This window comes from Arachis hypogaea, chromosome 20, assembly GCF_003086295.3.
Source record: "Arachis hypogaea cultivar Tifrunner chromosome 20, arahy.Tifrunner.gnm2.J5K5, whole genome shotgun sequence".
Classification (NCBI taxonomy): Eukaryota; Viridiplantae; Streptophyta; class Magnoliopsida; order Fabales; family Fabaceae; genus Arachis; species Arachis hypogaea.
The window spans coordinates 99,197,981-99,214,316 of NC_092055.1; the positions used below are offsets into that span (position 1 = coordinate 99,197,981).

Below are 16,336 nucleotides of genomic sequence, written 5' to 3' on the forward strand. Positions count from 1 at the left end.
AGTAAAAAACTAAGAAAGCAAAGGTACAGGAACAAGAAATTGAAAAGGAAAAGTGAATCAAAGCATGAATTAAACCTAGATATAAGGAATCCTAATCTACATCCAACCTAATTCTATAGAGAAGAGAGAGCTTCTCTCTCTTGAAACTAACTAAAGCATCATAGAAACTAAACTATGTGTTCCCCCCTTGACTCCCCTTGATTTCTGCATATAATAGGCTCAGAAAATGAGTTGGATTTGGGTTTGGGAAGCCCAGAAATCGCCCCCAGCATTTTCACTTTAATGAGGTCACGTGCAAGCATCGACGCGTACGCGTGAGTCACGCGTACGCGTCGTTTGGCATTTTTGCTATCCACGCGTACGCGTCATGTACGCGTATGCATCGCCATGCGACTTCATCGTTTCCACGCGTGCGCGTCGTTGAATGCACTCCCAATCCTTGATTTTCCATTATTTCTCAACTTTGCATGCTTTTCTCTTCATTCCTTTGATCCATTCTTAGCCTTTTGAACATGAATTCACTAACAAACAAATCAAGGCATCTAGTGGAATCAAAGGTGAATTAAAATTAACCAATTAAGGGACTAAAAAGCATGTTTTCACTCTTAAGCACAAATTAGGGAGAATATACAAAACCATGCTATTTTAGTGAATATATGTGGGAAAAGGTGATAAAATCTCCTAAATTCAAGATAAAATGCACCACGAAATAGTTCTTGCACCAACCAAGCATTCTAAATCTCCAAACAGCTACCAAAACACCATAAAACCTTATTTAACATACCAAACTACCAAATAAACTCAACAAACTAATCAAAATATGAAGTTAAACTAATTCTACCAATATTTACAAAAGAGAAAAAGGAAAGATGTTACCATGGTGGGGTGTCTCCCACCTAGCACTTTTGTTTATTATCCTTAAGTTGGACTTATGAGGAGCTCCTCATCAAGGTGGCTTGTGCTTGAAGCCATCCTTGAACATCCACCAATGCTTGAGTCTCCAATAAGCTCCATTCTTCACAATTAATGCCACCAAGCCTTGATGGAGTTCTTCACAAACCATGGGCTCCCAAAATTGATTCTCCTTGTGCGATACGGGATCCCACACTTTGTTTTGACACCATCTTTAAGTTGATCATCATTATTCCATTTGGGTGGCATGCAAGATGAATTCTCACTAAAGCGACCAAACATCCTTCTAGATCCAAGCAATCTATTTCTACACCACCCCTTGTAATTAAGCCTTGAACATGTAACCATCATGGACTTTGATTTACAATGCCAACCACTAACCATCTCCCTTTTTCTCTTAAAGCCACACAAAGCTCTAAGTTGCCCATCCGTCTCAAGCAAACCATATTCAAGTGGACTAATTAAGCTTAGAGATGAGAGATTTACCCACTTTAATGAAAGAATGGATGGTGATGGCTTGGGGAGAGGTGTTTCCAATGTCCTTGCAAGCTCCACTCCCTTGTGTTCTTCTTTGATTACCTCCACCTCTTTACAAACTTCGTCAATTTCAATCCTTTGTTCATCAATTTCATCTAACTCTTTTCCATCACTCAAATCATAAATGGGAGGATAAGAGAAATCTAACTCCACTTTGCTTTCTATTTCACTGGGAGAAGGTTCTTCAAGTTCAAAGGATTCACTACCAAGAAGGTTTGATGCATAGTCTTTACCACCAAGGGAACTCAATTCTTGCTTCATTCCTTCCAAGTCTTCATGCAACAATTATTTTGGAGGTTGTGCACTCTCCTCCTCAACATCAAATTCAATCTTCTTGGAGGAGTTTTCGATGACTTTAGATTCCCATGGCGGTTCCGCATCTCCTAAGTCTTCAACCACTTCTTCCTCTTCTTCAACAATCATCGGTTCCTCCAATTGTTCTAACACATAGTAACATTCCTCATCTTCCACCGGAGTTTCCAATCTCTCCTTCAGGCTATGGTTTTCAATTGATTCTCCACATGTGGCCATGGGAGTTCCTTGAGTGCTCAAGCATTGGGAGGCTAATCGATTCACCACCTCATTCAAGGCGGCCGTGAACTCTAGTACCTCCCTTTGCATTTCTTCTTGCCCTTGAAGGATAAGGCTAAGGGGTTCAACTATTAGAGATTGGGGTGGATAGGAGGATTCATCATCTTGGAGAAAAGGGTTCATAATAGGAAGGTGGTTCTTCTTAGTGAAAATATGGAGGTGGTGTGTATGAAATTTGTGGCCCTTGGGAGTATTGATGTTGGAATTGTGGTGGCTCTATGGATTTTCTTACATAATGGTCACAAGGATGAGGTAAGGGTGATTGGTTATATGATTGATAAGGGTCATAGGAAGGCATTTGGTAGAAAGGGGCTTGTGAGTATGGTTGAGGACTATGTTGAGGATGAGGCTCATAGGTATGTGGTGGTGGTTGTTGACAAGTACAATGAAGACTACCACATCCACTAGATTGATATGCATAAAGAGTGGAATTATACCTATAAGGGACCGGAGGAGGTTGTTTCCATGAAGATTGAGCATATGCTTGAGGCTCATCCCACCTTTGATTGTTCCATCCTTGATACACATTCTCATTGAAATTCCCATTTCCTACAACATAGTTGTAACCAAACTCATAGCCAAAAGGGTGAGAATTCATGATAGCAAGAGCAAATGAAAACAAAATCAAATAAGAAACAAAGAAAACTAAATCCTAAAACTAGCAAAAACTAACAAAGAGAGAAAAGGCAAACATATTCACAATATTCACATATATACAATAACCAATAACAAGCGCACATTTGCAATTCCCCGGTAACGGCGTCATTTTGATGAAGATATTTTTCGTGGTTTAGAATTCCTCAATGAATTCTCGTTGCAAGTATAGTTTCTAAACCAACAAATAATCCTCTCATGCAAAAAATTGTTTGTCACAAGTACAAATCCCAATAAAAATAACCGAAGTATTCAAACCTCGGGTCGTCTCTCAAAGGAATTGCAGGGAAGTGTTCTTGTTATTGGTTATGGGATAGTATACTTGGGGTTTTGGATAAGGGACATGAAAAGTAAATTGCAAGAAAGTAACTAACAACTAAAAAAGCTCTTGGCAAGGAATGAGAACTAGAAGTCCTATCCTCATTATCATCATCAATTATAACAAGAATTGTCCATTGCTCCCACTTAGTCAACCTCTAACTATGAAGGAAAGTCAAGTGGATAAATCAACTTGAGTCCACAAGTCCTAGTCAAATCCTAAGGAGAGACTAGCTTTAGTGGCATTCAAGTCAACTAGCAACTTCCAATTATCAATCAACAAAAGAGTTTGATAACTCAAGAGTCTCCAATTACTCAACCAAAGCTAAGAGGAGAAGAATCTATTCTAACATCCTTCCAAGTATTTTGTCAAACACTTGGAAGGCACAAAAGGAAAGCAAAATGAAATTGCAAGAAATGTAAATCTACAACTACTAATTGCAAGAAAATTAACAACAATTAAATCAACAATAAAAGAAATTAAACATAAATTGCATTAAAGGAAAATAGAGGAAACAAGAGTGCATCAATAACAAAGTAAACAAGTACAAGGAGTAAAGTACGAAACTAAGAAAGCAAAGGTAGAGGAACAAGAAATTGAAAAGGAAAAGTGAATCAAAACATGAATTAAACCTAGATCTAAGAAATCCTAATCTACATTCAACCTAATTCTAGAGAGAAGAGAGAGTTTCTCTCTCTAAAAACTAACTAAAGCATCATAGAAACTAAACTATGTATTCCCCCCTGACTCCCCTTGATTTCTGCATGTAATAGGCTCAGAAAATGAGTTGGATTTGGGCCTGGAAAGCCCAGAAATCGCCTCCAACGTTTTCACTTTAATGAGGTTACGTGCGAGCATCGACGCGTACGCGTGGGTCACGCGTACGCGTCATTTGGCATTTTTTCTATCCACGCGTACGCATCATATACGCGTACGCATCGCCATGTGACTTCATCGTTTCCACGCATGCGCGTAAGCCACGCGTGCGCGTCGTTGAATGCACTCCCAATCCTTGATTTTCCATGATTTCTCTACTTTGCATGCTTTTCTCTTCATTCCTTTGATCCATTCCTACTCTTTTGAACCTGAATTCACTAACAAACCCATCATGGCATCTAGTGGAATCAAATGTGAATTAAAATTAATCAATTAAGGGACTAAAAAGCATGTTTTCACTCTTAAGCACAAATTAGGGAGAATATACAAAACCATACTATTTTAGTGAATAAATGTGGAAAAAGGTGATAAAATCTCCTAAATTCAAGATAAAATGCACCACGAAATAGTGGTGCATCAGCAGCCAAGGTTTGGACCTTTTGGAGAGAACGACTGGCAACGGCACAGAGTGCTGCGATTGGATGCTAAGGCAATTGTTCGAGTGGCAACAATTCCCTACTTGCAAGAATAAGAGGAGCAACAATCCACTCAAACAAGTATTAACAGTAGTGCAATAATACCCAATAGCAGCAGAAAAATCACATAAACTAGAAATTAGAGACAAGCTAACACACCAAGATTTTTAACGTGAAAAACCTCTTCAATGAGAGAAGTAAAAACCATGAGTCATCATGACCAGGAAATAGCTTCACTATGATGAAAAATAGGATACAAGAGAGTCATAAATTACTGTACAAAACGTGCATACAACAAGCCAGACAACCCAAGCTTCAAAACTTACAAAACAAGAACAAGAAGATGAAAATACCACAAAAATAGAGCTGCTGTGCGTAGCCAATATCTCTAACTACAGATTTCAAATCAACGATCAGAACGGTGAAAGCAAAGAACCAGATGTGTGGAACACACTGTTCAAATTTGAGCTCGATCCAACGGTTAACGAATCTAGAGCGACCAATTTACGGAGACAGCTTTGTATATGTGCGAAAATGAATTTCTCTCTTCTCATCTCTCTAGTGTTTGGTGTTCTTCTCTCAAATGAGACATCTCTCACTCAACCCTAACTCAACTCAGCCACTTCAACTATTCATGTGTTTGGATACTAACATTTGGAATTTTTCTCCACATAGGAAGGGAGTTTGGACTTTTTCTCCACATAGGAAGGGAGCCCAAAAAACTCAACAAATCTCCCCCTCACGACTATGTGGAGGTAACCGCCAATCTGGCGATTAAGCAACAACTTCCATCTTGGTAATTCTTTGGTCATCATATTAGAACCATTCTCATCAGTATGAACCTTTTCAAGTTCCAACAACTCAACATCCAAAACATCACGTATCCAATGATACCTCACATCATTATGTTTGGATCGAGAATGAAAAGTAGAGTTTTTACCAAGATATATAGCACTTTGACTATCACAAAACAATACATACCTCTCTTGAGTAAACCCGAGTTCCTTCAAGAATTTATTCATCCAAAGCATCTCCTTGCACACTTCGGTAATGGCAATAAACTCGGCCTCGGTAGTAGACAAAGCAACACATTTTTGCAATCTAGATTGCCAAGACACAGCTCCACCCGCAAAGTTGATCAAGAAGCCTGGAATAGACCTTCTAGAGTCAATATCTCCTGCCATGTCTGAGTCAGTGTAACCAACTAGAATATGCTTATCACTTCCACAACACAACTTCATGTTAGAAGTACCACGAAAATATCTCATTATCCATTTTACAGCATTCCAATGCTCTCAGGTTTGATACAAAATGACTAACACAACCAACAATATGAGCTATATCCGGTCTTGTGCACACCATAGCATACATTAAAATACCCATGGCTGATGCATATAGAACTTTTTCCATGTCTTTCTTCTCTTTATCACTTGATGGAATTTGCTTGCAACTCAATTTGAAGTGTGTAGCAAGAGGAGTACTAACGACCTTTGCTTTCTCCATTTGAAACCTGTGCAATATTCTTTCTATGTATTTCTCCTGTGACAACCAAAGTTTCTTCTCCTTTCTATCACGCTCGATTCTTATGCCAAAAATTTCCTTTGCCGGCCCAAGGTCCTTCATTGCAAATGACATTGCAAGTTGCTTCTTCAACATATCAATCCTAGAAGCATTCTGACCAACAATAAGCATGTCGTCAACATATATCAAAAGGATAATAAAATCATTACTAGCAAACTGTTTAACAAATACAAAATGATCAGAAGTAGTCTTCTTGTAGCCTTGTTTTGCCATAACAGACTCGAACTTCTTGTACCATTGTCTTGGAGCTTGCTTCAAGCCATACAAGCACTTCTTCAGTTTGCAAACATGATCCTCTTTGCCTTTTACCATAAAACCTTCAGGTTGTTCCATGTAAATTTCATCCTTAAGATCACCATGAAGGAAATTAGTTTTCACATCCATCTGCTCTATCTCTAAATCAAGATTTGCAGCCAAACTCAAAATAGTCCTAATAGAAGATCTTCTCACAACCGGTGAAAAGATTTCATTATAGTTAACTCCCTTTTTTTGCCTGTAGCGCTTGACCACCAATCTAGCCTTGTACCTTGGACACTGAAAATTTTCTTCATGCTTCGACCTATAAATTCACCTGTTCTGCAAAGCTTTCTTTCCTTTTGGTAACTTCACAAGCTCAAATGTTTGATTATCATACAAGAATTTTCATTTCATCTTGCATTGCATCAAACCATTTCTTATTGTCGTCGCCTTCCATCGCTTCCGCATAGCATTCAGGTTCTCCCCCATCAACCAAGGTCACATATCCATCAGTAAATGTCACATACTCATTAGAAGGATACCTCGTTGAAGGTCGTTGCTCTCTAGTAGACCTCCTAGGATGGAAATTTGGTGGATCTTCAGGTAGTTCAGATTGATTATCAGCATCATCATCAACTGGAGCATCAATCGGATCTCCCATCTCCTGGTCATTAGGAACCAAAGGCTTATTTTGCTGCATATGCTCCTGATCTTAATTCTCTGCTAGTTCTGACGAAGGAGGCGGCTGAACTGGATCTTCATCAGTCAAGTCACTGCTCTCTTGTGATTGACTCTTTTCTGCCTTATCAATATCTTCAATGGTCTGGTCTTAAATAAACTCTACATCACAGCTTCTTACAAGCTTCTTTTCAACTGGATCATAAAGTCTGTAACCAAACTCATCTTGACCATACCCAATAAAAATTCACTGCCTTGTCTTCACATCCAACTTGGACCTCTCATCCTTTGGAACATGAACAAATGCTTTGTATCCAAAGACTCTCAAGTGACCATACGAGATATCTTTTCCCGACCAAACATGATCTGGAATATCATTGTCCAAAGCAATTGTAGGACTTAGATTAATCACATGAACCGCTGTAAGTAGCATTTCACTCTAAAAGACTTTAGGTAACTTAGCTTCAGTAAGCATACACCTAACTCTTTCAATCAATATTCTATTCATTCTTTCTGCCAAACCATTCAACTGAGGTGTTTTAGGAGGTGTCTTTTCATGCCTAATGTCTTGCTGCTTGCAATACTTATCAAATGGTCCACAATACTCACCACCATTATCAGTGCGAATACATTTAAATTTTTTACCTGTTTGTCTCTCAACCAAAGCTTGGAATTGTTTGAACTTTTCCAAAGCTTGGTTCTTTTTTTTCAAAGCATAAGTCCAAAGCTTTCTTGAATGATCATCAATAAAAGTAATAAAGTAAATAACTCCACTAAAAGACCGTACCTTCAAAGGACCACAAATATCAGAGTGCACCAATTCGAAGAAGTCTGATTTTCTTGAAGGTTGATGCTTCTTGAAGGATAATCTTCTTTGTTTGCTAGCCATGCAATGAGAACATTTCTCCAATTCTGCATTCTTGAAACCGGAAAGAGCATTCTTTCGAGCCAAACAATTAAGTCCTTTTTCACTAATATGACCAAGTCTTCTGTGCCACAAGCTACAAACTTCTTTATTTTCAATCGCATTCACACTACCTTTTGCAATCATGGCATGCATCACATACAAATTTGAAGTACCTTTTTTTCGAGCCACCACTAAGTTGCCTTTAGTAAGCTTCCATTGTCCAACGCCAAAAGTGTTTACAAAGCCTTCATTATCAAGCCTTTTAACTGAAACCAAATTCAAGCGAACATCTGGAGCATGTCTAACATCTTTGAGTAGCTGCTTCATTCCCATATTAGTCTCAAGACAAATATCTCCTACACCAATAACTTTGGCCAAGCCATCATTACCCATCTTAAGCACTCCAAAATTACCTAGAGTATAAGAAGTGAAGAACTCTTTCTTCGGTGTAACATGTATTTAGGCGCCACTATCAATTACCCAGTTGAACTCATCATCAAAAACAAGATTGACCTTGTACTCGTAATCAACAATATCAACAGTAAGAAGATCATCTGAAATAGAAGATACACGATTATTACCACCATCATCCTTCTTTTCTTGCTTACATTTGTTCTCCTTTTTCCAAAGAAAGCAATATTTTTGAACGTGACTCATTTTGTGATAGTAATGACATTCAACATTCTTGTATCTTGACTTGGATTTGCTCCTACTTTTACCTCTACCCTTTTGACCTTTATTCTGATTTCTCCCCCTGATTTCAGTTACTAACATTTCAGAGTGTGACGAAGAATTCTGCGTGTTCCTTCTCATTTCTTCATTTAAAATGCCACATTTAACAAGTTGCATGCTCACTTTACCATTCGGAGCAGAATCAGTAAGAAAGATACAAAATGTCTCCCAAGAATCTGGTAGCGTATTTAGCAACCACAATCCTTGAACCTCATCTTCAAACTTGATTCCCAAGCTTGACAACTGATCCAGAACCCCTTGAAATTCATTCAAGTGATCTAATACTTGTGAACTCTCTTTGTATCTCAAATTCATCAACATATTCAACAAGTACAATTTATTATTGTCAGACTTGGAAGCATACAAGGATTCAATTTGATTCCACAAAACCCTATCATGAGTCTCATTAGCAATGTGATTGTAAACATTATCATCCACCCATTGCCTAATAAAACCACAAACTTGTTGGTGTTCAAAGTTCAAACTCCCATTCTTCATCTGTTTTAGATTCTGGTTTTTGTGTAGAAAATACGAGTAAATTTAGATTTTTTACAAACAACAAATCCTTCATTTTGCCCTTCTATAGATGGTAATTAGTGCCATTCAAACTTATCATCCTAGTAGAATTATTTGCTTCCATCTTTCAAGCAAGTTATAACCAAATACCCAAAACTGAGCTCTGATACCAATTGATAGGAATAAAACACACAATTCCCTACTTGCAAGAATTAGAGGAGCAACAATCCACTCACAACAAGTATTAACAATAGCGCAATAATACCCAAATAGCAGCGAAAAAATCACATAAACCAGAAATTAAAGACAAACTAATACACCAAGATTTTTAATGTGGAAAACCTCCTCAATAGGAGAAGTAAAAACCACGAGTCACCAAGACCAGGAAATAGCTTCACTATGATGAAAAATAGAGTACAAGAGAGTCACAAATTACTGCACAAAATGTGCATACAACAAGCCAAACAACCCAAGCTTCAAAGCTTACAAAACAAGAACAAGAAGATGAAAATACCACAAAAACAGAGCTGCTGTACGTGGCTAATATCTCCAGCTACACAGACATCGAATCGAAGATCCGAACCGTGGAAACAAAGAACCAGATGTGTGGAACACACTATCCAAATTTGAGCTCGATCCAACAGTTAACGTATCTGCAGCGACCAATTTACGGAGACAACTTTGTATATGTGCGAAAATGACTTTCTCTCTTCTCTTCTCTCTAGTGTTTGGTGTTTTTCTCTCAAATGAGACCTCTCTCACTCAACCCTAACTCACCTCAGCCACTTCAACTATTCATAGGCTTGGATACTTACATTTGGACTTTTTCTCCACATAGGAAGGGAGCCCAAAAAACCCAACAACACTCTACTATACAGATTGAAGTTGTATAGAGAGAGAGTATAAATTCCTTTTATAGTTATTTTTTATTATTTTATTGATGTTCAAAATGTGGGTCCTAGGATTTTCAATCTCTCTTTCATCCTATGAAAAGAAAGATATGTAAACTTAGATTTTTACCATATAATTCACCTTGTTGGAGCCACTTTTCTTGCGACGTCGGCATAGTCCCTGACGCCGAAACACAACGTTCCTGGTTTGGCCATTATTTTCGATGTCCTTAGACTTAGAGCATTGATAGCTGAAGCAGATCCTTGGAGAGACCACTATACAATGATGCACACAAAATTTAAATCAAGAATGGTCTTTATTTTTTTGGACTTTGAACCAAAAGTAAAAAAGGAATAAGGAGGGCCGCATTCAGAGTCTGGCTTTCTAACTATCCAAAAAAAAAAGGAACAAGGACCATGACAATGTGGTCAGTTCAATATACATTAAAGAAAACTCCATTGTTTCCAAAACCGCTCCCTCTATCTGTGTAGCATAACAATTGAACTAACTTATATGAGATATGCATGAAGTGCCACCAATAAGATGAATGTTACCGAACATTATAGTTTTTCAAGTACAGCTCAGCAACAGCAGCATGCATTGCGGCCCCTATTGGAAGAGTTTCCTCGTCTAGGAAGAAATAAGGAGAATGTGGGGAGTAAGTTGCTCCCACTTTCTCATTTCTGATTCCAATGCTATACATGACTCCCGGAATCACTTCTTGATAGAATGCAAAGTCTTCGCCTGCCATCACTCTCTTGGCTGCATGCACATTTCCTGGACCGAGCAGAAGTTGGCCGACTCTTTCGACATGCTGATGCAAACCTTTGTCATTGACTACTGCAGGATATGACGGGAAGATTCCGTCTTTGAAATCAACATGCGCACTGCATCTGTGCACAGCTGCCTGTCCCTCAATAACCTGCAAGTGTATTTCCCAACAACAAATGTTGAAACAACTTTTTCAGAACAAGACCATTTAGGATAACCTACACCATTCTCCATTGAGATTAAGTGATATTATACACAACCCTTTGATTTGTCATGCCTATAATAATTACCTGAAGGAGGATGCCAAGTGTCACATAATCCAAATCTTGGGAGAGGTTAGCGTATACTTTACAAATGCATGGGTGTCATGTTTAATATCATCTGACCGTAAACAGAGAAGTACCAACAAACCCAAATAAACTGCATTAAAATCTAAACCGATGCGGGAAGATGAGCAAGCAGAAGATAAGGAGGTACGTTATGTGTGAATTGCTATGTGGCTAAAAGTCGCAGATAGAATCGGAGATTTGTTGCAAATCCACGTTACTAGGCAATAGTTAATTGGCTTCAATTGAATGCCAGATTATATACTTATTGGGAAAGTAAAAACATATAGAATGCCATAACTGAACATTGCAACAGGTAGCAAGAAATACCAATTAAGACTATTCAGATGACTTTATGCTAACTGTAGATTCTTCTATGAAATAAAGATACACCCTCTTCCTCTGCTCACTTGGAAAAAAGATGCAACTCAATAAGAATATAAGGGAAACCAACCCAAAGCTGATTTTTCCTAAACCACAGAGATAATGGAAAATACAGATGAATAGAACTGTGCAGAAACTTGTTAAAGTTTCCAAATTGGCTATGAGCATACCTCTTTTATTCGCTGTCTAAAATGGTGCAACCCTTCAGTTGTCTGAACCCTCAGAGTGCCTCCAAATTTTACATGAGATGGGATCACATTTAATGCAGTCCCACTTTTGACAAATGTTATTGATATTACCTGTGGCCAACATATAATGGTCAGAATTCATTTACATTTTTACAAGCTTTTCTTATCATCTTATGTGATCGCTATATGGCTGAAACTTGAAAGTCTTTACAATTGAAATAGCATAAGCCAGGACCTGTTAGAGGAACAATGTTTTCTTTTCACTGGACCTGTAGGTATATCCATTGCTTAACTGAGATTTGAAGTGATGGCATCCGATTCAAATTTGTTGCAATTTAATGTTATTGATAGATCTGCTTTTGAAAGTCAAGATAGAGATTAGTACATACTAGACTTTGAAGGGGGTCACTTTCCCTCGAGACAAGCTGTTGCAGTGCCAAAATTGCAAATGATGTAGCCAGCAACGGATCCACACTATGATGAGGAAATGCGGCATGACCGCCTATTCCTACAATTTTCGCCTCAAAGCTGCATCCGGCAGCTGTAAAAGGCCCTGCAATAGATGCTATTGCTCCGGTAGGTGTCAAAGCATCAATATGAACACCAAATATTGCTTCTGCATCTTGAAGACCTCCATCTTTTATCACTTGGTTTGCACCTCTAGCTCCCTCCTCAGCAGGTTGGAAAACAAACTTCACAGTTCCCTTTATACCAAATAAGTAGAAAAGTGTTTCAAGTAAAAGATTTTGAGCAGACCCGCAAATACACAAACAGAAGAAAAGTATACTGACATCTTTCTTAACTTGTGTTAAAATGTCACGTAAAAGGAAAACTCAATACCTAATATCCAGATTGAGTAATGCTAAATACTTCTAATTCAAAATCTCACATCTATTGCATAGTGATGGGATGTTGGAAACTGTTAAGTTCCAACACTGAGAAACTTGTTAACTTTCAGTATAGCATTGTAACCGAAAATTGCAGCAAAATGAGAGTCTGAGAAGAACCTGAAATTGATCCTTGCGCTGATTGAGCAACTTTGCGGCACCAAGAAGCATTGTGGTATGAGCATCGTGTCCACAAGCATGCATTCTGCCTTCAATTTTACTCGCATACTCCCACTTAACAAGCTCCTAATTTAATTAACCATCTCCAAACATGAACCGAAGTCAAAGATACAAAACACGTTAGAAGTCAAATCAAGAAGATACTTACCTGCAAGGGAAGAGCATCCATGTCAGCACGAATAGCGATGACAGGACGAGAACCATTGCCAACTTGGGCAACGACACCGGTCTTGGCGAAGGGGAAGTTGTAGTGTATTCCAAGAATATCGAGTTCCCTGCGAATAAGAGCACTAGTGTTGTGCTCTTGGAATGCGAGTTCGGGGAATTGATGAATCTGCCTTCTCACCAAAACCAACCAGTCTTTGTCGTTGCGAGCAGCGCTTAGGATCTGTTTGGCATAGAGTTCATCCTCTGAGGTGAACACAGCTGAAGTGGGCGAGAGAAGAAGGAACACGACAACAGCTACAAGAGGATCCATAGTTCCAGGATTTACTCGTGTTTATGAGTTTTGAATCGGAGACCAAAACAATACTATCATTATCAATTAGGCAAAGCATTTGCTGGAGCTATGACCGTCACACACAGTTCCATGGTGCTGTCTAAAATTTTATGAACCTCTCCCATTTTATAATTTTTGTATTTATTTATTGGCAACCAAATTGAAATAACAAAAAAAAAAGAGTCACATGGGTCTATTCCATTTGTTTATGGTGAAGGATAAAGAGACAAATATGTACGTAAATATAGATATTCTGTGGGAGCTATTGTTATTGTGATAACTTACCGAAAGTATGTTGAAGGTGGTGTAGCCGTGTAGCATGCACTTTTGTTGTCAAGAGGAGCAGTGAGGCAGCAGAGAGGGGTGGAGATGGCTGGCTTGGGTTGGACTCGACCATGTGGTTGTGGGAGAAGTCCAGTAACGGGAATGAATAGGCCTTTTTGGGGTCTGAGCATGGGTGAAACTGGGCTGTGGACTGTGGACTGTGGTTTTCCTTGTCTTTATCATTTTGTAAAAAGGAATATTATGTCTACCATAAACAAAGGGAAATTACGTGGTGTGCACAAGAAAAGAAATCCAACAAGGCCAATGAGCCTTTGCTCACATGATATATCTCTTCTTTCAATTTCAAAGATCTCGGGTTCAACTTTTACCGACTGCAACTGAGGAGAAAAATTTAATAAATGAAGTATGTGGATGTATGTTGTACCTAAAATTGGAGGTTGTCCAATCCACCTGACCAAAAAAAAAAAAAAAAGAAATCCAACAAGAAAAGAACTCCAACAAGTGAAACTCTCCTAGATGTAAGGGGTATGGACGGATCATATTGAATTTTATTACATCCGAATTTATTCTAATATTTTATCGGATCTATTTTATACGATAAATTAATAAAATATAATTTTAAAGATTAAGTTTAATAAACATTATATGTATTTATATCAAATAAATTATTTTAAAAATAAAATAGTTGTTCCGAGGGTTACTTGAAACACTTATTTGGGCCTGATTGTGATGTCCAGATCTCTTTAGATGCCAGCGTCCGACTTGATGTGTCGAGGTACCGCCTATCCGAGTTCTTCGTGAGGAGGTGGGGATGATACCTGTAAGAGACTCCGATGCTTAAGTTAGCAAGAGTTTTAGACAGATTTTTAGTAAATTAGAACGTGAATTATATATGGGGGTGCCAGTGTATTTATAGTAGAATCGGTGACCACCTTTGTTGGGATAGTTCAATCTTTTCTGATGGATAAGTGTTTCCTTTATCTTGGGAGTTTGTTCAGATCTACCTGAAGTATGATAGTAGGAGAGATTTCTGGAGGCAGTTACCTGCTTTGGGCAGGTAGGGCTTTAGCCTCTTTGAGTCGGTGCCCGACCTCTTTAAAGAGGTCGGACTTACTTGTGAGGAACACTTTTATTGGTGGACCTTTTTATCTTATTGGGCCTGGCTTTTATTTATTAGGTCAGGGTATAAACAGTGCCCCTGCTTGAGTTCGGATCCTTTACAAGTCGGACTTAAGCATTTCATGGCTTCTGTTTGCTAATGTCGGGCTCAAACACTTCGGGTTACCCGACGTGTTTGAAATTTTGAACGTTAGTTCTTTAATGATAGGCGAACATTGCACGACAGTTTTCCCTCAAAATCCACGCACGTTTAAATACAAGATTTGTTTGTTTTTATCCTTTATAAAGGTCTTTTTAGCTCTTCTTCTCCCTTTTTCGTTGCTTCTGAGAAAACTGCTCCCTTTCTCCTCACAAAGAACTTCCCTGTGCCATTTCGATCACTTTTGCTTCTTCAATATTTCTTTTCTTGGTCTTTGAAGAATTTTGCTGCTTTTGACGTGAGGATCGTCTGCGTTTGTGCTGTTTTAGGCGTGTTCTCCTTCTTTTCCACAGTCTTCGTTGAGGTTGGTCTCATTCCCCTTTTTGCTTTTTTAATGGAAAAAAGTTTGCTTCTGACTTTCTTTCGAATTTGATATTTGATGTGGAAAGCTTTGAAAACGTAAGCAAATAAGGATTCTGCTTTTGCACCACTGTAGTTATTACCCTGTTGGCTGTGCATTGTATTGCCCGCTTTGATGTGGTGTTTGCATAGGAGAGGCACCATTTGGTTGTTCTGTGGAAAAAATTTTGAAAAGAGTAGCTTTCTTTTGGCTTTTGTTGATTTGTCCGACCTGTTTGGGACGACATCTAACTTCTTGTGGTAACATTTTTTTTCTTTACTTTGAATTTGTAGGTGTAGCCTTTATGTCTCGCCGTGTCATTACAAATATATCGACTAAGTCTCTCTTAGTCTTAAGGTTTGGGTAGATAGTACTGTTCTTTGCTGTGTCCCTGTGACTGATAGGGAGTACTGTGATGAGTTTCGTAGGCATCAGAGTATCTGTGAGAATAGAGAGGATAAAAGAAACTATGTGTTAGAGCCACCCGACCCAGAGGAGAGAGTGTGTTTCCCCCGTTTTAGAGGAATCTGAGCGACCTTTCTTTTATGCCTACGGTTGCTTTTTTACCTGGTTAGGTGTCCGATTTCCCTTCTCAGATTTTGAAATTGACGTGTAGCGATCTAATAACCTTGCCCCTACCCAACTGCACCCAAACTCTTGTACATTTTATGAAAATGTACCAGCTCCTTATAGCTCTACAAAGAAGTCGGGATGGGTGTCCTTCCGAACTGTACAAGGTCGGAAGATTGTTTATATCTTTGACGATTCTTTCCATGATTTCAAAAATCACTTTTTTAAGGTTCGAGGTGCTGAAGGTGCCTGACCTTTCTTTCTACCCGAAAATCAAGAACCCCTTTTTCCTTTGTACTAGCAAGATACCCTTACCACCCTTAGGCGTAATGTAGCCGAGTTAGATGACGTGGAGAGGGGTGTCATAGATTTTCTGTTGGATACTTGGGTCAAGATTCCCATTTGGATACAAAAAGATTTTTGGGAGACCCCAGCCTTCTGAAATCCAAGCTCGGTAGCTCCCTCCTCCTTTACTTTTTGTATTCTATTATTTGTAATTGTCTTTTCTAAATGCATTCTATTTTGTTTTGCAGAAAATATGGCCCCGAAGTCGGCTATGAGATTTCTTAGGAACACTAAGAAGACTGTCATGACTCGGAGTCTTCAACAGCAAAAAGAGGTCGGAGCAGGATCATCTGTTCGATCTTCGCCGAGGAAGTCGGGGTAGGGTCCTTCGGGACC

At 38.7% G+C, this 16,336-nt stretch overlaps 1 protein-coding gene across 1 annotated transcript; it reads right to left on the minus strand.

The window, feature by feature from the left end:
* Window positions 1-10,204: 10,204 nt before the first annotated feature.
* LOC112783280 (IAA-amino acid hydrolase ILR1-like 5) lies at window positions 10,205-13,471 on the minus strand. Its single transcript, XM_025826160.3, has 5 exons — window positions 12,792-13,471; window positions 12,584-12,709; window positions 11,966-12,280; window positions 11,559-11,687; window positions 10,205-10,829 (listed from the first exon to the last, which is right to left on the minus strand). The coding sequence occupies exons 1-5, from the start codon at window positions 13,119-13,121 to the stop codon at window positions 10,458-10,460; spliced, it is 1,272 nt and encodes a 423-aa protein (XP_025681945.1). The 5' UTR covers window positions 13,122-13,471; the 3' UTR covers window positions 10,205-10,457.
* Window positions 13,472-16,336: the final 2,865 nt, after the last annotated feature.

What these genes read in the sequence shown, in the direction of transcription:
- LOC112783280 (XM_025826160.3), bottom strand. Translation starts at nt 13,121, where the DNA reads ATGGATCCTCTTGTAGCTGTTGTCGTGTTCCTTCTTCTCTCGCCCACT. An exon ending in AGCGCAAGGATCAATTTCAG is followed by an intron (nt 12,281 to 12,583) that starts GTTCTTCTCAGA and finishes TTTGGTATAAAG; the next exon opens with GGAACTGTGAAGTTTGTTTT. An exon ending in GTGACCCCCTTCAAAGTCTA is followed by an intron (nt 11,688 to 11,965) that starts GTATGTACTAAT and finishes TGTTGGCCACAG; the next exon opens with GTAATATCAATAACATTTGT.